Raw genomic sequence first — 21,705 nt, 5'->3', positions numbered from 1 at the left:
CATGGGTCTCCCAGTCCCTCCGCTCTGCAGTAAACACAAAATCAACTTTATCCAATCAGGAGAGAGAACTCCACACTGAAAAGAAACGGTCTGACAAAAAACAGAAAATAAAAAGAAATTTTAAGCAAATGATGTGCTTTAAAACAGGTAAAATAATCTGCCAGTGCAGTACACAAATCTGCTATTGAATGCACTTAAGTATCTTTAAAGTATGCATTCATGACGTTTGTGTATTCCAGTGCTTGGGAGCATTCAAACCTCAATCCATTGACCTCTAGGTTATGTTAGTGGTATGTGGTGCAGTTATGCTGCTCTGATTATATCCTCTGTGAAAGTATATAATCTTCATACATTTTTGCCATGTTTTCTATGCAAAATATTTTTCTTCAAAGTAACTAGTAACTAATGGGTTCAGATAAATGTAGTGGAGTAAAAAGTACAATATTTCCTTTGAAATGTAGTGGAGTAAAAGTATCAAATTAAAATACTCACGTGACGTAAAGTACAAGTATCTCGAAATTGTACTTAAGTACAGTACTTGAGTAAACATACTTAGTTACTTTTCACCACTGCCAAACACTATATCAGTGATGGCTGTCAGAATACAGAGCTATTACTAACATTTATTTTAACAAGAAAATACTAAAGCACCTTTAAATGCATCTTGAAGTGAGTATAGGCCTATCGCGACATCTAGTGAGCACACATGGAATTTCATACTGTACCTTACCTTTGTATTTGAACCGACTGACTTGGGGAGGCATTTAAATAAGTGCAAAAATAGTTGGTTGACATTTGTCGGTCAGTTTAGCTCGAGTGGAGAAAACGAGTTACCGCTTTATCGGAGATGCTTGTAAGCGCGGGGCTTGTAAGCGCTGCGGTCTGACGTTCTGCAGCTGCATACTATTGCTTTATCGTAAGTCTGTCTGCATTCCATGCAATGTGGCTTGGTTGCAGCAGGCAACCGTTTCAACAAGTTGCCCATCCGCCTGCAGTACAGCTCTGTGCTGTACACGACGCACGCGCAGAAGACATGTCTGTCAGTAGTTTATACGTTCACTGTGCCGAAGGAATATGTCCGACTGTGTAGACTTTTCGAAATGGATGTAACGCATTACTAGAACACGAAGACAGCATAAAGAATGTGTTCAAGTGTTTGGAAAAGTCGAAAGGTTTGAAACGAGCACCGCTTGTGCTTTGTTTTGCCTCGTGAGAGGGGTAGGCTACACAGCACAACAGGAAACAACATTACAACAACATGGCTATCTGACAAATAAGAACCTTGCCATCTAACAAGCATCTAATCCTGTCCAGGTGAGTTGCTGAAAAACTATTTCTGGAAGGAATCTTTTTTTTTTTTTTTTTTTTACATCCGTCAAGTAATGGAAGTCATAACAATTAAGACAGCAAGTGTCACCGAGTTTTAAAGTGAGGTGACAACCTACTTCTAACAGTCATGTATGTTGTGTATGTCATAAATGTCACTATGACTTGAAAACGGGGGACCCTGATGTAAACAAGACAAACGTCTTTCTCTGGTCTGCATCCCAGCCGTACTGTATTGTACCCATTCTGCAATCTGTTAAATAAAGTTTTCATTCATTCATTCATTCATTCTGGTGACAACCTACTTCTAACAGGCTACCTCTGCTGCCCAGCTGCCCCAGGAGACTTGAGACCATGGAGAGGGCTTCACTCAGACAGACCCAGCTGTGTGGCTCCTGGGAAATGAAGGAGAGGTTGGGGACAGGAGGCTTCGGTCACGTCTATCTGTACCAGCACCTAGTGAGTACCAGTCCGATGGATGCCTTTACTGTACAGCAGGGGTGTAAAAAGTACCCAGAAAGTATAGTTAATTGGAAGTATGGGTACCGTCTCAAAATCGTACTCAAGTAAAAGTCAGAGTATCTGGCTAAAAACACACTTGAGTAGAAGTTAAATAAAAAGGTGTCTACTTTTAAATGTACTTAAGTACTAAAAAGTAAAGTAAAAACTTTTTTTTATTCCGGGGTAATGAAATGTTGGAGGACCCTGATGTAAACAAGATGAAAGTATTTTTCTGGTCTGCATCCTCTCTTAGCAGTTGTGTGTATTGAGCCATACTGTATTGTACCCATTCTGCAATCTGTTAATAAAAGTTTCAATCAATCCTCTTTGTAACTGAGGGGTACAATTCCCTGACTGTATTGATAAGTATGGTATCATTAAACCACTACCGCTTTATGTACTTTAACTACTGGCCACACAGTACATGATATAGATATGATGAACACTTTCCCACCATGAAACCAAGTCCACACAAATGTATAAGTCGAATATTTAATATATAGCAAAGGGTATATACAACGTTCACTTAATGACATTTATGATTTGAATGCACTTGTAAGGCAAATGAGTATTCGTAGGCAAATCAACATTGAATGTCCAATCTCTGGTTACGCAGGAAGCAAGTATACAACCTGGTTCTTTAGGGAACTATAGCGATGGTACTTAATGATTATAGCTGGATATACTAAAGGGGGGTCCTGCTGGTTATAAGTCAGTAGAGAGGGGGGGGGGGGGTTAGGAGAGCCGCCGGCGATATCCCATCTGGCCAACGATTTCTTGGGAGAATTCAGAGTGCTGAACACGGTGCCCACAGAACCTTGGTCCACAGATGAATATGCTTGGGCCCTCTTGTAGACGGTAGCTGCCGGTCCACAACGAAGAGACGTGAGGCGACCTCACTCGGGGTAGAGCGCCGTCTCACCTGGACTCCTCTCGGGGGGTAGTTCCAACACTCACCAGTGTTGGCTGTTATCCATGGCATAAATCAAAGCACCCAAAGCAAGTAGATAATCCAAGCCGTGTAGGGCTCGCCGTCGTCCGGGTAAGGTAATCCAATGTGCAGGTCCACTCGTCCTAGCCCAGAACTCCTCGGATGAAAGCACCACACGTGGTCTGCCCAGCCTGGTTAAGACTCTAGATAACGCGAGGAAACGATGGGGGTACTACTCACTGTATAACTCTAACCGAACGATGCACCATACATAATAGACTATTATTAACTTAATAGAAATACGTCCCACTCGACGGTATAGTGCCAAACTATGACAATTCAACTATTAATCCACACGATGTCTCAATGCCATTCTGAGGCCAAGTTGACCATACTGCACCACACGTGTATCGTGGGTGAGGCTTAACGTCTTGCCACTAGGTTGGAGGGTAAAGAACTAAGGGCTAAGGGACTAAAAAGGAAGTTCTACTTTACTTGCGCCATATATATATGCGCTGTGAACAAATAGTACCATTCGTATTCCGCCAGACGTATTCCTACGCGGAACCGGGCTAGTAACGACATGTTCGTCGGCACGATTGAACTTGAACCAAGGGGCTTGGCTGCTGGCGCCAAGTTCTTGTCCAATGAGAGAATGAAACTATTATGGGCTGTTAGTAGACTAAAGGGATATTCAGTGTATATGTACAAGGAATATACAAGGGATATCAAACGATATACAAATACTATTAAATATATATCCATAAATAAATAGATATATTCGGTTTAATCTGATCCTTCACAACAGCCGCCCCCTAATTAGTCCCACCTAATTAGCTAAACAGAGACAGATTAACCGCACTGTCTACCACTCAAGGTCCGCTGTAAGGGTCAGTCAACTCAAAGTCGTGGGGTCATGGTCGTCATCGATAGTGTCTGGGAGTCTGGGCAGTTCTATTAGTCTCGCCACGGGTCGTGTGTAAGTTCGCCCTTGGACGAGCACCTCAGCTGCTCGGACCTTGCCATCGGCACCGGTGATCACTTTGCTTACGCGGCCAGCCGGCCACATAGCTCTGGGTAGTGACTGGTCGATAATCATGACGACTGTTCCTTCTGTCAAATTGTCTCTCTCTTTCACCCACTTCTGGCGGGTCTGTAGAGACGGTAGGTAGTGGAGTAGAAAGCTGTTCCAAAACTTGTCAGCTAGTACTTGACTGTACCTCCACATTCTTCGGCCGTTCGCTTCTTCAGGCCTGTACATTGTCTGGGGTAGCGCGGGGTCCAGCCGCCCCATCAAGAGTGTGTTGGGGGTGACTGGGTCGACATCTGCTATATCACTGGAGACGTAGCCGAGGGGCTTGGAGTTCAATACTCCCTCGATCTCCGTGAGGACTGTCATTAGGACTTCTTCCGCTACAGTCTGGGCCCCAAGCACGGTGTACAGGGCTGTCTTTATAGAACGTACTTCTCGTTCCCAGGTTCCACCGAAGTGGGGTGCGTTCGGGGGATTAAACTGGAAGTCAATCTGGGATGGAGCGAGGTGGGTCTTAAGTTCTGGGCCCATAGCTTGGAAGCTCTCTCTCAGCTCTCTTTCTCCGCCTTTGAAGTTTGTCCCGTGATCAGACAACAATGTAGACGGTTTTCCTTTCCGTGATGTGAATCTTCGGAAGGCCATAAGGAATGAGTCTGTGCTCATGGTTGGAAGGAGTTCGATATGTATCGCTCTGGTGGTCATGCATTTGAATACAATACCCCACCGCTTCTCGGTTCCTCTTCCTTTCTTTATATACAACGGGCCAAAACAGTCCATGCCTGTGGAGTGGAATGGCTTGTCGCCGAGTCGGAGGCGACAGGGAGGTAGGTCAGCCATCCGGGGTATGCTGGGCTGCGCGCGCCACTTTCCGCAGTCTAGACAGGTTCGCTGGAAGCGTCGCACTGCTTCTCTTCCTTGAAGTATCCAATAGCGACGTCTGATCTCCGCGAAGACTCTCTCTGCTCCTGCGTGGTGTACATCCTCGTCGTATTTCTTTATGATCAGCTCTGTGACCTTGTGTCGGCTGTTCAAGACTATCGGGTACTTAACGTCATCCGGTAGATTGGGGGCCCTCCGCAGACGACCACCCACTCTGATTATGGGCATCACTCTCGGGTGCCAGGTGGAGCAATCTGCTGTCTGATGGGACGGGCTTTCCTCCCTGTAGACAGTCTAGCTCGTCGGGGAACGAGTCTCTCTGGGCTCGTTGTAGTAGAAGAAGTTCTGCTTCTTCGTAGTCAGCTGCTGAAATGTCGGCAGTGGGCTGAATCTCTGTGTGGTGCCACAGAAATGTCTTTAGTTGCGCACTCTGTAGGGTGAGACAATCATCTATGTTGGGGTCTGTGGAGGCGACTGTGCTCAGTCCACAGAACATAGGTTTCTTGTTCTCAGCCTCCTCTTTACTCGCCTCCCGTGGGGTGGGCGTAGGCCACTCTCCTTCCGGGAGCTTGAGGAACTCTGGTCCGTCACTGTAGATGTTGTGACGGGTGAGGTCATCTAGGGACATTCCCCGGGTGATGACGTCAGCTGGGTTGTGTTTGGTGTCCACATACCGCCAGCTCGCTGCTTCTGTTAACTCTTGAATCTCTGTGACTCTGACTCCCACGAAGACCTTGTATCTGCATGAATCAGACTTGATCCATGTGAGTACTGTCGTGGAATCTGACCACAAGATTGTTCTGTGCACCGGAATGGTGAGTTCACGTTGGATTAACGTGGCTAGATGCGCTCCTGCTAGGGCTGCGCAGAGCTCTAGACGCGGGATAGATTGTTGCTTTCGTGGGGCTATTCTTGAGCGAGCCAGGATGAAGGCGGTGTGTATCTCTCCTCCCTTCTCTTGGGCACGCAAGTAGGCCACTGATCCATAGGCTACTTCGGAGGCGTCGCTGAAGACGTGTAGATCCATCTTGCATGTCTCTGGCCTCACTGTGGGTGGGAAGTAGCTGCGGCGTATATTGACGCCTGGGAGTGAGCGGAGTTCCGTCTCCCACTCTCTCCATGTGGAGGCAAGGGGTGCGGGTATTGGGCTGTCCCAGCCCTGGTCCTTGTCCCATAGTGCTCGTACAATCATCTTTGCCCTGGTGGTGTAAGGTAGAATACATCCCAACGGGTCATATTGTCTGGCGAGTGTTCTGTACACACTCCGTCTGGTGGTCGGTATCGCCGTCGACCTTCCCTGCTCCGTGGTCAGGGGTTTGTGTCTATAGTGCAGCGAGTCTGTTTTGAAGCGCCAGACTAGTCCTAGTGTCATTTCTTGGGCTTCTCCTGGGATTGTCGCCATCCAGGTCTCGCTGCTGGCAGCCTTGTCCGCGGGGGAGAGGCTGCGCAATACGTGCGGGTCGCTGCTGGCCCACTGCCTGAGATCAAAGCCGCCTTTGATCAGAGAGGCGCGTAGCTTGAGTAGGAGAGCCTCGGCTTCTTCTTGAGTCGAAACGCTTTGTAAACAGTTGTCCACGTAGAAACTGTTCTTCACACTGTGTCGGACCTCTTCATCTGCTGCTGGGTCCTCTGCGACGTGTTTCTGTAGTGCAGATGTAGCACAGCACGGGCTGCATGTAGTTCCGAAAGGGAGGACTTCCCATTGATAGATGGCGGGGTGCTCATCTCCGATCCTCTCTCTCCATAGGAACCGCAGCAGGGGCTTGTCCTCCTCCACTAGTCTCACCTGCAGGAACATCCCTTTGATATCCCCGCTGATAGCCACCTTGTCCTGGCGGAAGCGTAGTAGCACGCCTAGTAGAGAGGGGCCGAGTGTGGGGCCGGGCAAGAGCTCTTTATTCAGATTTTGGGATCCGATCTGGTAGCTGCAGTTAAACACAATGCGATCCTTGCCGTTGTGGTGGACCTTGTGGTGCGGCACGTACCATGATTCGGTCGTCTGATCGGCCTCTTTAATGTCAATCTTTGTCACGTGTCCCGCTGTGATTAGCTTCTCAATCTCAGCGCGGTACACACTCTTGAGCGGGGTCTTTGGCTAGGCGCCGCTCTGTGTTCAATAGATACCGCTCCGTAGCGTCTTTCTTTGCGTGAAAGGTGGGCATTCCCTCTCGCCTCAGGAGTGGAGTTGCGTATCTCATCACTCCGCCGACTGTGACTCTCTTTGTCCCTTGCTCGAGGAGGTTTATGGCGTAAATGTCTTCTTTAGAACGAATGTCTTTCTTTTCGTTCTTAAAGGGCATTGTCTCTAGTGTCCATAGCCTCTCGACATGCTGCAGGAGAGTGGTGTCTTCTTCTGTCACTCTGGAGTGGAGGCAGCTAGTGGCTGCTGTTCGGTTGAGAGATTTAGCGAGGGGGCCTTGTAGTGTCCATCCTAGGCGGGTCTCGACTGCTGCAGGACAGCCTCTGGGTCCTGTATGGACCCGGTCTATCGGGACTATGAGGTCTGCATGGTCGGAGCCTATCAGCAGGGTCGGGGTGGCGCCGTCTATGAGCGGGATAGGTAGTTGACGCAGGTGCACATATTTATCCATCAGCTTGGCGATGGGGTAGGTGTACTGTGATAGTCCTATTTCTTGGCTGGTGAAAGCATTTGTAATCCTATACCGTCGCTCTGGCTGCCCGCTTGCTGCGATAGTGAAGGAGACATTCTCGCCTTTTATCGTCTTTAAATCTCTTCTTATTGTCCGAATCGTCATTTGGTTCTCGCTCCCCCGCAGTCCCAGCTGGGCCGCAGCGGACGCGAGCAGAAGGGTCTTCTCTGACCTGTCATCAAGGACGGCGTAAGTGTCCATGACTTTATCTTGGTAGCTCAATGTTACACGGACTACCTTTAAGAGCACTTGGGCGCCGCTGCTGCTGGCGGGGTCAATGTACATGTGCAGGCTTTCTTCTGTTACTGTCGTGTAGGACATCTAGGTGGGCTCCGTCACACCGACTGCACCTCTTCTTTAGGCGGCACTCGGCTGCCATGTGACTGCGCGCACATCCGTAACAGCGCCTGTTGGACTTTATCCATTGACTCACTTCTTCTGCATTCATCTTCTTGAACAGGTCACATTGTGACAGCCAGTGTTCCTTCTCGCAGTACGGGCACACCATCTTCCACTTCTCTTTTCTCGAGGGGGTACTGTGGTTCTTACTGCTCGGTACTGATTCTGATTGGTGCATGACAGTCACCGATCTTCTTCCATCGTTTATTCTCCTAGGTCCCTCTCTGGAGCTTGGTGTGCTCCGCACGAACGTATCCAGTCGTAGGCTGCTGACTTCTCTCGCCAGGAAGTCGGCTAGATCGAGGAGGGATGGTTCGGGACCGTTAGGATCACGGTGGTCTCTCTGCCGCCTGAAGCGCTCTTGTCTGGCGGGTGGCAGCTTCTCTAAAATCCTCTCGACGTTAGAGTTGGCGTATAGCTCGTGCATACCCTTTTCTCGTTGCGCTCCCAGCATCCCTACCAGGGACTGCACTTTTATAGACAGGTCGTCTAATGAGCGATTGTCTGTTGCTGGGGGTAGGCGGTCAATATGCCTTATCTCTTGGATTACGTAATCCCATATACGTCCATATCTCTGGTCCAGCGCTGCTAGAGCCGCGGTGTATGGGGTCGTAGAGGTGGCATAGGCTAGCGCTATATTGTGCGCTCGGGGTACTTTCAGGTGCTTCAGTAATATTGCATACTTGTGGCGTTCATCAGCGACATCCACCATCATTGTCTCTAAGCACATCCGGAGCTCCGTGTACTGTGCTCGATTCTCATAGGTGAAGTCTGGAAACGTCGGTGTGCCAATGTATGACGCCGTGGATGGCTGATACATCGGCGAGCGTTGGGGGAGAGGCCTCCTAGGCGAGTCTCCTCTTGCGCCTCTCTGTGGGCTGGTACCGGCAGGGTACCATGGCCCGCTGGTCCAGGTGCTATTCCTCGGGGCTGGTCGTGCGTCATGCTCACCCGTGAATAGAGTCGGGGGTCTGTAGCGCAGCGCCGCGGGGGTATAGCCTGGGCTGTACTGGACCTCCTGGTCCGGTGGAGTACTGTGCTGTCGTCGGGCTTGGTTCTCCTCCTCTCCCTCTTCTTCTTCTATCAGGTCCTCTAGATCCTGTAGTCGTTTATTTAGCTTCTCCGCAGTGTATGCCGCTCCTTCCTTGTAGCTGGGTCTCGCTTGGACCGGTCGGGGAAGGGGGTCTGCGGGGGGTATAGGCTTGGTCTGTTGGTCAAGTTCAGGGTCGCTTGCTCGGTTAGGGGATGCTGCCCTTGACTGTTGTCTCGACGAGTTCCTTGAACCCCTGGCGGAGGGAGAGGGTGTTGCCTTGGTGATCAGCTGCTCCATTAGCTGCGCTTGTAGTCTGTCGCGCTCGCCCTGTAGTCTGTCGCGCTCGGTTTCGCGCTGGATGAGAGCGAGGTCGCGCTCTGCCTCTCTTTGGGCACCGTCAGCGGCGCGCTGGGTGTCTGCTCGGTCTCTTGCCATATTCTCTTCCGTTTGAAGGCGTCTCATCTCCAGGCGTATGCGCTCTTCTTCGCTCCGTTGCTGCGTCTGGAGTCGATCGCGTTCACCCTGAAGTCGATCGCGTTCACCCTGGAGTCGATCGCGTTCGGTAGAGGCTGTCAGGCTGACGAGGAACGCCTGTGATAGCATCCTCTCCGCTTCGCTGGGGGAAGACGGTTGTAGAGGTGAGCCGCTCCTGGCTGTACTCGTTGGGGAGTCCTGGAGCTCTATCTCCTCGGCGCTCTCCTCATCTTGTTCCGTGCAGAGTTCTCTCTCTGTAGGGTTGTCTTCCTCCCGGGGCTGGTCGGGGACTACTTCTTCGGTATTGGCGGGGGGTAAAGGCATGTCAGCTCCCTCCTGGTCCCCACCGTGAGCTTGGTCAGTTACATTAGAACCCACTAGGGCCTCTGTGGTCGGGGTAACCTGGTCGTTAAGGTCAGACATAATTTTACTTTCTACTTTTACCGCGTTTACCGTTTGTCGAAGGCTAGGTAGTTGACTGACAGCGTAATCCTCTAAGTACTGAGGTGTCTGTCGTCTGCGCCGCGGGCGTTCTACGTTAGGAGGACCGTTTCGTGGAGTGTTCATCATAGGCCATTTCAATATTAATAACACTATATTAATATTACACTGGTTACCCTCCGGCTCGAAGGACCAATTGTAACTGAGGGGTACAATTCCCTGACTGTATTGATAAGTATGGTATCATTAAACCACTACCGCTTTATGTACTTTAACTACTGGCCACACAGTACATGATATAGATATGATGAACACTTTCCCACCATGAAACCAAGTCCACACAAATGTATAAGTCGAATATTTAATATATAGCAAAGGGTATATACAACGTTCACTTAATGACATTTATGATTTGAATGCACTTGTAAGGCAAATGAGTATTCGTAGGCAAATCAACATTGAATGTCCAATCTCTGGTTACGCAGGAAGCAAGTATACAACCTGGTTCTTTAGGGAACTATAGCGATGGTACTTAATGATTATAGCTGGATATACTAAAGGGGGGTCCTGCTGGTTGTAAGTCAGTAGAGAGGGGGGGGGGGGGGGTTAGGAGAGCCGCCGGCGATATCCCATCTGGCCAACGATTTCTTGGGAGAATTCAGAGTGCTGAACACGGTGCCCACAGAACCTTGGTCCACAGATGAATATGCTTGGGCCCTCTTGTAGACGGTAGCTGCCGGTCCACAACGAAGAGACGTGAGGCGACCTCACTCGGGGTAGAGCGCCGTCTCACCTGGACTCCTCTCGGGGGGTAGTTCCAACACTCACCAGTGTTGGCTGTTATCCATGGCATAAATCAAAGCACCCAAAGCAAGTAGATAATCCAAGCCGTGTAGGGCTCGCCGTCGTCCGGGTAAGGTAATCCAATGTGCAGGTCCACTCGTCCTAGCCCAGAACTCCTCGGATGAAAGCACCACACGTGGTCTGCCCAGCCTGGTTAAGACTCTAGATAACGCGAGTCTGTATAACTCTAACCGAACGATGCACCATACATAATAGACTATTATTAACTTAATAGAAATACGTCCCACTCGACGGTATAGTGCCAAACTATGACAATTCAACTATTAATCCACACAATGTCTCAATGCCATTCTGAGGCCAAGTTGACCATACTGCACCACACGTGTATCGTGGGTGAGGCTTAACGTCTTGCCACTAGGTTGGAGGGTAAAGAACTAAGGGCTAAGGGACTAAAAAGGAAGTTCTACTTTACTTGCGCCATATATATATGCGCTGTGAACAAATAGTACCATTCGTATTTCGCCAGACGTATTCCTACGCGGAACCGGGCTAGTAACGACATGTTCGTCGGCACGATTGAACTTGAACCAAGGGGCTTGGCTGCTGGCGCCAAGTTCTTGTCCAATGAGAGAATGAAACTATTATGGGCTGTTAGTAGACTAAAGGGATATTCAGTGTATATGTACAAGGAATATACAAGGGATATCAAACGATATACAAATACTATTAAATATATATCCATAAATAAATAGATATATTCGGTTTAATCTGATCCTTCACAACACTCTTCATCACTCGTACTATCGTTTGTGGCCATCTTCTGTAGCTTCAGCTTGTCACTCTGACTGTCTATTCTTCTGATAGCAGGTGTTTAATCAAAGATCCCTGCTAGTCTTGCACAAGGACCAATCAGCATGGGTATGGGCGGGTTGATTGATTGATTGAACACTTTATTAACAGATTGCAGAATGGGTACAATACAGTACAGCTCATACAAACAAGGATGAAGACCAGAAAAAGACTTTCGTCTTGTTTACATAAGGGTCCTCCATTTTCAATTCATCAAGACATTTATGACATACAAATATACGGTACTGTAAGAAAGAGAGAACATCATAAAAAATATATAGAAATCCGAAGGGGAAGAAACTGTACATTAGAGGGGGTGGGGGAGTGGGGGGGAATTTTGACATTTACACGGGCCAGTTTCTAATTGCAGCCACCCGTAGGTGCTCTTTGAGAGTGGTTTTGAAGGAGGGTAGGGAGGGATTCACACGGCTGTGGGTAGGGCGTTCCATATTATTGTGGCATAATTGTGAAACGTGTTTAGTCCCTTGTTTGAGCCGAATCTGGGTTGAACGGGATTTGTGGAACTCCCTCTGGTGTTGTGGACTTCACTGACCTTTAGGAAGTATTTCGACAGGTATATGGGTATCTTTGTGGTGTAGTGTATCTTGTAGACCAGGCCCATTGCAAGTTGCTGTACTCTGTCGTCTACTCTAAGCCATCCTAGATTGTCAAAATGGGCAGGGGTAAGGTGTGTTTTAGGAGTAAGGCCAAGCAGTAGTCTGACCAGTTTGTTTTGTGAAGTTTGGAGCCTTGTTTTTAGGGCCTTTGAGGTGCTTTGGTACCATGAGGTGCAAGCATAGTCGTAGAAACCTTGAATGAGTGCTCCTGTTAGTCTTCAAGGTATTCTTATTTACCAGAGAGGAGATCCTGTACAAAAATCTTGTTCTAAGGTTGACTTTTTTTATTACATTGGTTGCCATTTTGTAAATAAAGTGCGGCCGCAGGATTAATAACATTAACGTTAGTTTGGCCAGAGAAACAAATATACTACCATTATTGTATTTTATTATTCATACTTACTATGTACCACTGCTGCTAAAAGTTTTGCACTAAGTTCTCGTTTACCTCTATATTTACATTCACTGATACATTAACTTTTTTAGCTACTGTCTACATTGTATACATGTAACGGATGGTATCGTGAAGCGCAGTCAAGAAGGGCTGGGGTGAGTAGCGGTGCTATGGGTTAAACTCACTCTCACATCCTCAAAATACGCATAGATACGCATTACAGTGAATTCACCTCTTGGTATAGCGGTCTGTGTTGCTGCCCGCGTTGTGGGAGACCGGGGTTCGACTCCCACTCAGGGAATAGAAGTTTGAGGTGACGTTGTCACAACCCATTACATATAGTCCTGTATTGTATATTGTCCATATTACTTTCATGTTTATAGTGTACTATGTTACTTTATGTTTATATTAGATCTTGTTTTTATATACACCGTGGGAAGGGGGAAACGCAATTTCTTGCACATTATGAGAGGTGACAATAAAGCTGACTTTGACTTTGATACTATTCAAATAGTTGGACCTGCAAGATTTGTACTTTGTACTTTAGATCTGCATTTTAAATGTAAGGGGTAAAAAGTATGTATTTTTCTCTCTGAAATGTAATTGAGTAAAAGTACAAGTATACAAAATACTTGAGTAAAGTACAAATCCCCCAAAACAGTACTTAAGTATTGTAACGAAGTACTCAAGTAATTTACACCCCTGCTGTACAGTATAGACTTTGACCGTCGGTTTGGGGTCATTGGACAATAATGATTAGATTAGATTCAACTGTATTGTCATTATACAGCACAATACAGTACAGTAAAGAGATTTGCACTACATTCATACCTCATTTGCATTTGCACCTTACCTTAAAGTTGTGTACCTCATTGTCCACATTTGTACCACATTGTCTGCATTTTAACTTTTTTTTTTTACTCATTGTACTTAGGTTGTACTTTATATTGTATTCCTTTTTTACTTACTTTTTAACTTCTATTTTTTTTACTGTATGAAGCACACTCTCAGGGGCTCATACAGAACCAAGCATTTCACCGTAAAGTACATGTATTTTATATGTGACAAATAATAAACAAACTTGAAACTACAACAAAAATATGTTTGGCATCCAAACCGAGTGCAAATGTAACAGTGAATTGCAATAGTAATAGACTATAAAATGTACAGGTGATTAAACTGGGTATAAAATATATAAATGAGTATAGTGCAATCAGGTGTATGTACAGAGTTGTAATACCAATATTGGCAGTGGTACTGGTATAAAGACACTATGGTAGTAGTCATACTGGCCAGCAGTGTAACTAGTAAGAGTAGGTAAGGGATATATAGATATAGTACAGATATGTAAAAGGATAATGTGCAGGTATGTACAGACGGATATATATATACAGTATATATACGATTGAGATATAATTAAAAATAAATCTCCAGAGATCTAACAGGCTTCTGTGTGTAAAAAATGCACCAAATTAAACATTTTGCTTTGATTTCTGGCACAGACATGTTTCTTGGTATCAGAAGTTTTATACTGATATCGGACCAACATCTGATACCAGCATTGGTATTGGTGCACCGCTGGCGCCTACCACCCAGATACTCTTAGATACCTTCGACTTTGCTTTTGTGTCTGATGGTCTGTGTCTTTGGTTTGGAGCAGGAGACAGCAGAGAAGATCGCTGTGAAACTGTGCCGTCTGGAGTTGAATTCAAAGAACAAAGACCGCTGGAGCAGAGAGATCCAGATCATGAAGAAGTGAGTATAGATGATAATCTCAGACTCACTGAGTTGCCAGCTGAGACACTTGACTGTAGGGTTGCACTGATATATTTGACAGACCATCATATTGGTTGATCTAGGGCAGGGGTCTGTAACCTGCGGCTCTTTAGCCACGCTGCTGTGGCTCCCTGTTACTTAAAAAGATTTATTTTTAATTAATTATTTTTTTTATAATTTTTTTTTACATCTCTCATTTTGGAGATCGATGTCATACTGCGACACTGAAATGAAAAAATATTTCATCAACAAAAATTATACGTCACACCCCGCGCCTCTCACTGCTGTCTGCAGGTTGCTAATCTTGAGTTTCCGACCCCCCAGTAAGCTAACCATGGATAAAAAAAAAAAAAGGAAAGTCAGAGGAAAACGGAGGGTTTAATTCAGTGTGGACAGATTCATTTGCGATTCAGGTTTACCTGTATGCCTGATATGTGGTGAGAAATTTGCGAACAAAAAATTTACTTTTTATTTCATAAATGTTCCACAAATAAGGGAAGGACTCAAATAGAGCTGCAAAGTTCTGGGTTTTATTTCAAAGTAGGTCTACAGATGCCAGTCTTTTTTCAAAATGGACTACTTTTTATTTGATACATTTTCCACAAATAAGGGAAGGACTCAAATATACCTGCATAGTTCAGGGTTTTATTTCAAAGTAGGTCTACAGATACCAGTGTTGTTTCTCCTCTTCTGTGTCTTATTTCAAAGTAGGTCTACACATGGTAGTCTTTTTTCAAAGTGGACTACTTTTTGTTTTATAAATGTTCCACAAATAAGGGAAGGACTCAAAAGTAGGTCTACACATGGTAGTCTTTTTTCAAAGTGGACAACTTTTTATTTTATACATGTTCCACAAAATAAGGGAAGGACTCAAATATACCTGCATAGTTCAGGGTTTTATTTCAAAGTCGGTCTACAGACGCCAGTGTTTTGTCTCCTCTTCTGTGTTTTATTTAAAAGTAGGTCTACACAGCCAGTCTTTTTTTCTCCTTCATAAGAGTTTGAGGTTTTCCTTTGTTATAACAGGTAAAAACAGGCGGCTGGCTGGCGCAGCGGACATTGCGCTCGTCACCAACGCATGAGACACAGGTATCGAATCCGGCTGTCAGCGTTGCCTCCGGCTTGGGCCGGCCGTCATACTAACTCAATTGGCAGAGTTAGCAGGTGGGAAGTCGATGGGTGGTAATCTGGACGTTGTAAACAGCGACTCCTACAGGTCGGTCAGGGCGCCTGCACAGCAGAGACAGGAAAATGGTGGGGGCAGTGTGAGCCTCCTACACGTTAGTCCTCGCCAATGAGGTCCGCGCTGGCAGGTGAAAAGATGTGACTGGCTGCCTCCACATGTATCGGAGGGGACATGTGATGGGCTTCTATCCTCCCTACGACTGGCCAGTGTGGGCCACATGCGAGCAACGATCAAGACAGGGGAGGGAAGAATTGGCACGGCTAAATTGGGATGGGAGAAAAATTGAAAAATGGAGGAGAAAAAGTGGATACAAAAACAGGTAAAAACAGCAATCAAATGTCAAACATTTTCTTTTTGTTGTTTTATAATTCCATGAATGCAACAAACTGTGTGCTATGAGTATGAAGTATAATAAATCGCAAATTACTTTGGGTATGCAATCGTCAGGCGTTTTATGCTAAATGTGGGGTATGCTTGGGGATAACTATATAAAACATTATACACTGTTATCTTCATTTTAAGGGTAAATTGGTTTTGCGGCTCCAGATGCATTTTATTTTGTGGGAGGGGGGGGGGGGGTGGCTCTTTTGATAGTAAAGGTTGCTGACCCCTGATCTAGGGTGTAAAAAGATTGTATTTACAGGCAATTTTTTGTCGACTGTAGAATCTGCCTTTCTGTGACCTTTTTTCCCGGATAGTGCATTGCTTAATACAATTGCCAACTTATACAAAACTTTAGAACAAATGCATTTTAGTTAATTTCTCCTCTAATTTACATGACCGTGTCCTTCATTTGGTACAAGGGGTGTTATAACAGGCCTACACTTATGATACTACTATCTGAAGATGTTTTTTTACCTGCATTTTCCCCTAAATTCTAATATCAAAGGTATCAGGTGATAGGGGTAGGAAAAACTGGATATTGTATTAGCATAAAAAAATAATGAAAAGGTGCGGCCGGGTAGTGCAGCGGACTAAGCGTCTGTCTACCACCACAGAGACAGTGGGATCGAATCCAGCTGTGGTGCTTCCGGGTTGGCCAACCGTCCATACTAACACGATTGGCTGTGTTAGCGTGGGTCCTGGACGTTGTAAACAGCGACTCCTACAGTTCGGTCGGGGCGCCTGCACAGCAAGGGAAGGATCTAAGAGAGGTAGTGTGACCTTCCACACGTTACACTCTCCCAGTGAGAGTCCACGCTGCCAGGTGAAAAGAAGCGGTGGGCTGGGTACACATGTGTCGGAGGAAGCATGTGATAGTCTCCGCCCTCCCGGACCGACGGTAGGGGGTAGAGTGCGCAACGACCAGGAAGGGGATTGGGAATTGGCATAACGACTAACATTGGGATGGGAGAAAATCGGAAAAAGAGGAGGAAAAAAGATAATTAAAAAAAATAAAAATGAAAAAAACATATTGATGCATTCCTACTTGATTCCATCTCTCTTGTCTAACTAACCACCTCGCTCTTATGGCCTGTCAGTGTGTCTTTCTTGAAGACTGAAGGACAGGAATACCCACACACTGGATTACATTCCCCATACTTTTCTTTAATCAATAAAGTATTGGGAGCTATAATCCAGTGGGTGGATATTATTTTCCTTCAGTCTTCTCTACATGTGCGTTCTATCCGGCACCTGGTCTAAAAACAGCTACTCTACTGTAATGTCCTTCTGGGCCATGTCCCCGTCACAGGCTGAGCCATGTGAATGTGGTCCGAGCCAGGGAGGTTCCAGAGGAGATGAGTGCTATTGCTCTGAATGACCTGCCGCTGCTGGCCATGGAGTACTGCTCTAAAGGAGACCTACGCAAGGTACTGAGTGGACTAGATGAGCAGTAGCACACAACTGTAGGGATAGGTTAATACTGGTAGGTTAATACTGGTAGGTTAATATTGGTAGGTTAATATTGGTAGGTTAATATTGGTAGGTTAATATTGGTAGGTTAATACTGGTAGGTTAATATTGGTAGGTTAATATTGGTAGGGTTATACTGGTATGTTAATACTGGTAGGTTAATACTGGTAGGTTAATATTGGTAGGTTAATACTGGTAGGTTAATACTGGTAGGTTAATATTGGTAGGTTAATATTGGTAGGGTTATACTGGTATGTTAATACTGGTAGGTTAATACTGGTAGGTTAATATTGGTAGGTTAATATTGGTAGGGTTATACTGGTAGGTTAATATTGGTAGGTTAATATTGGTAGGGTTATACTGGTAGGTTAATACTGGTAGGTTAATATTGGTAGGGTTATACTGGTAGGTTAATACTGGTAGGTTAATATTGGTAGGTTAATATTGGTAGGGTTATACTGGTAGGGTTATACTGGTAGGTTAATACTGGTAGGTTAATACTGGTAGGTTAATATTGGTAGGGTTATACTGGTAGGTTAATACTGGTAGGTTAAACTTAATACTGATAAAATACTGACGAAATAGGGCTGCTTGATTATGGAAAAAATCATATATTTTGGTCAATATTGAGATCATGATTATTTAACATAATTACTCATTGACTTTGGAAATCATGCATTTATTGAATAAAAAAAAGAACTCTTTAACAGTGGATTTCCTTTTTAATAGTGGATTTCCACAATCATTTTATTTAGTCTTGTTTTCATAATCGTTGGAAGTAATTTTCGTAATTGAAAATAAAAGCAGGAGAACCGCCAAGCCTAAGGACATAATGTTATATACATGTTACAAGAGCTCATAAACAATGACAAATTATTATTCACTATTACTGTAAATTGACTTTGAAATTGTACTTTTCAGTCTTTTCACTCTCACCCTGATCTCTTTATTTGCATTCCCTCACTTAGATGCTGAATAAGCCAGAGAACTGTTGTGGGCTAAAAGAGAGTGAAGTCCTCTTGCTACTCAATGACGTTGGTAATGTTTCCTCTTTTAATATTATACTGGCAATAAAAGTCACTGTGTTTTGACGTGTTGATGTGTACGGTAATTGACTTAGAGGTCACATGTCTTAAAGGGAAACATCACCCAAATGAATAATGTGTTATTTCCGTGGTCTGGTAAGTTATTTGTGAACATGCACTCTTACAAAGCCAGAAACCAGAGAAGTAAGAATCAAACTTGTGATGTCATCAGGTATAAAGTCTGGAGCTGCTCCCTAGACATGTGCCAATGGGAGACTGATTTTGTGGACCCACAGAATCTTTGTTTGAGTTTATATACTTAAATTAGCTTTCCATTATGGTAGCATTTTCACTTCTGAAACTAATGTATCTGCACACACAGAACAGTCCCCTGGGTGCTCTCACTGTCACCTTTACCGTCTCTGCTAATTCATAGACTATGGAGTAGCTCCACACTTTATACTTGATGACATCACACAAGTTGGAATTTACTCTAGTTTTTGGATTAGGGAGAGAGTTGTTTGTTCTCACTAATATTCTCGGACTGTCTTATTGGAACATGTATTAATTCTTACATTGGGTGTAGTTCCCCTATAAAGGGATAGTTCAGATTGTTTTTAATACCTGAAAACATACATGCAGGTTCTGGCATCCAGTATCTCCATGAAAACAAGGTCATCCACAGAGACCTGAAGCCGGAGAACATTGTACTGCAGGAGATTGATGGGAAGGTGATGTTGTTTATTTTTTCTCATATACACACCCATACACAAACACACACACACACACACTTATTCTTCACCTTATATGCTGCTGACATTATGTACATTTCTCCCTTAACTCATTAACCCTTTCTCTGCCACGCTTATATCCATCCTTGTAGCCAGTCTGCCAGCTCTATTTGTCTATGGAGATGTTCACCTACTTTGCAGGGCTATAACTTTTTAAATTGTATTGCTAAATTGAGATTACTATGGCCCATTCAACATCGATTATCTATCGTTCAGGATGTAGGAATGTTTTACTTTTTCATTCACACATTCATGTAAAAATAATGTCTAGAGTATAAATATGTTTTTATCGTTTTCTGCTGTATTTCATAGAACGTGAGTTATAGGCAACCTTCCCCCTAAGGTGCGCCCGTGCGCGCACGCGCACATGGCAAAACGCTCCCGCGCACATCTGAAATCGGTCGCACAAAAAAAAAAAAAAATCTTTTTTTTACGTTTTCTTTTTTTATTCAACAAACATGACCATGTTCACGTCTTAAACTCATACTGAGGCCTTAGTTTTGGTTTTAAATTGCATATCATCATTCATTTATTTATTGTCACACAGAGCAGAAGAATTTTGCCTAAACAAACCAATAGTATTCAGCTGCAGAACGGCAGACCAGCAAAACTCTCAAACCCAAACGCATTTCCTTTGATTTAATTATACATCAAATGATTTATGTCAAGGATTGCAATGCCTCGTTTGAATGAAGTAAACTTTTCACCTCGATAACGTCAACATTCAGGGTGAATGTAATGTGAGAAATTGGGATAAAAAATGTAATAAAAATTAAAAATATATATATTTTTGTTGATCGGATCGGGAAAGATCGGTATCGGTAGATACTCAAAATCACATGATCGGGATCGGATCGGGAGCAAAAAAATTTGATCAGGACATCCCTAACGGTAACCTGTTGCGTGTGACGTTACCAAGAGAAGCCCCGCTTTCAGTGCTTTGTGGGCAGCGCTACTGCTCACACAGACACACACAACAGATGAGGAAGTGGGCAGATCCGACCAGCATTGCTGGCTCCTCACAATGCAAACGCGAAAATGTACATTACAGATGAACTGCAGAGAAAATTTCCAATTTATCATCCCGGTCGAAACTAATTGGAAGCGGAGTGCAACGCGTGCAAAGCTTGACCATATGTTTATGTGTCTAATAAAGGTGCTGGCGATCTCAAAGCTCACATGGACACAGCAAAACATTACAAACAAAGCAGTGCGAGACGATAGTTTGATGGCAAAGTTGACCGAAGTGATTGAAGAATGCAGCTATACAGAGAGAGAAAGAAAATAATTTAAAACTATTTTGATGCCTCAAAATTATGTTTTGGTTTGATAAGATGCTTATGATACAATAAATTAGTTTAGTACACTAATTGCAACAAATCTGAAACTGCATAGTGCACTTTTAAATTGGTATCTTTGTGAGGTTTCTGTTTTATAATTTACATTACATTGAAAAGATAAAGATATATTTTTTAAAGCTGGATTTTCTAATACAGAAGAGGTATTATTTAGAACATTACATCATATTTTTCTTGTTATTTACTTTGTCCAGTAAGACTTGAAAATATATATTATTTTGTCATAGGTTGATTTAGTTATTTTCTTGAGATTTGTCAGATAGATTACTTTAGGCATAATACAGCATGTTGAGTAACTTTGGTTATAGAGAGATATTATTTTGTTATATAAAATAAAATAATATAAACAATAATTTTATATCCATACAGAGGAGGTATACTTTAAATATATTATAATGATAAGGCATCTTTGAGTAAACTTTGATTAAGTATCTTGAGGCTGAAGGCAGAGTGTCCTCTTTAAAAAAAATCACAATATGGTCACCCTTGAAGTCGCATTATAATTCACTTAATAAAATAATGACGAGTCAGCCTCCTAAAAAGACAAAAGTTAGTGACACGACTCACACCGCCGCCGCCAACCCAGCCAAAGTAAGGACTATGCTCTGTATCGTCAATCAATGGTCAAATAAATATTTGATTAAGGAATATAATATGCCTTTTTGTATTATTTCTCTGTGTATCAGCTAAATGTATATATTTTTACGTTAGACATTAAGGGAAATTAAGATTCTCAGATTTTTTACAAACCGCCGCTTATCAACTAACCGGTTAATCGGCAGGTGGCGTATGTTGCTCAGTAGTTGCTGATGTCTGCTCAGGAGGTTTGAGTGTTTGCTCAGACCAAAAAATTATTAGAGGGAACATTGGTTATAAGCATTTATTCATATATTAGATCATCAAATGCAGTTTGATAGCGATTGACGCCAGATAAAAAATTTCAATTGTACAAGGTCCTAAACGTCATGACTCATCATCTGCTGGTGACCGGAGGGGGGGGGGGGGTCGTTTATAATGCAATGACCGACGTTAAATGTTTCATGTAGTATGGGTGATATATTGATCATAGCAGTTTGTATGGATAATAATAATCAAAAACGCTGAAACTCACCGCAGCTTCCTCGTAGTGATGGGGGATGATACTGGAGCAAAAAGATCGCTATTATGGGATGTTGATCTAGGCGAACCATTTCCGGGTTGTATAATACTATATACGTCCAAATAATGTTGTTTATCGAGTTATGGCAACGGATCGATTATCCAGTGTGTCAAGACGGAGTCCCGGCGAGCGATAGCGAGTGGCCAGACCGAATAGGGGAAACACCAAGCACTTCCGGTCCTTCCGGTTTTGGCACCTCGCCGATCGGCCATCAGGTGGGGGTA

General features: G+C 44.3%; 1 protein-coding gene across 3 annotated transcripts in view; it reads left to right on the top strand.

Moving 5' to 3' along the window:
* Positions 1-1,059: 1,059 nt before the first annotated feature.
* The window catches only part of LOC311233979 (inhibitor of nuclear factor kappa-B kinase subunit alpha-like), a 56,280-nt gene continuing 35,634 nt past the window's right edge, over positions 1,060-21,705 (top strand). The window contains exons 1-6 of one of the 3 annotated variants that reach the window (XM_084321050.1): positions 1,060-1,314; positions 1,641-1,785; positions 13,993-14,087; positions 16,988-17,105; positions 18,117-18,186; positions 18,816-18,904. In XM_084321050.1, coding sequence (XP_084177176.1) covers positions 1,681-1,785; positions 13,993-14,087; positions 16,988-17,105; positions 18,117-18,186; positions 18,816-18,904 — 477 coding nt within the window. In that variant the 5' untranslated portion in view covers positions 1,060-1,314; positions 1,641-1,680. Of the gene's footprint in view, positions 1,315-1,640; positions 1,786-13,992; positions 14,088-15,140; positions 15,198-16,279; positions 16,449-16,987; positions 17,106-18,116; positions 18,187-18,815; positions 18,905-21,705 lie in introns of those variants that run through there. The other 2 variants (XM_084321051.1, XM_084321052.1) reach the window with 2 other exon arrangements.

The sequence above is a fragment of the Notolepis coatsorum genome (genome assembly GCF_963971535.1).
Source record: "Notolepis coatsorum genome assembly, chromosome: 9".
Classification (NCBI taxonomy): domain Eukaryota; kingdom Metazoa; phylum Chordata; class Actinopteri; order Aulopiformes; family Paralepididae; genus Notolepis; species Notolepis coatsorum.
The sequence above is the reverse complement of the archived record's forward strand: the minus strand, read 5'-3'. Positions and strand labels throughout refer to the sequence as shown.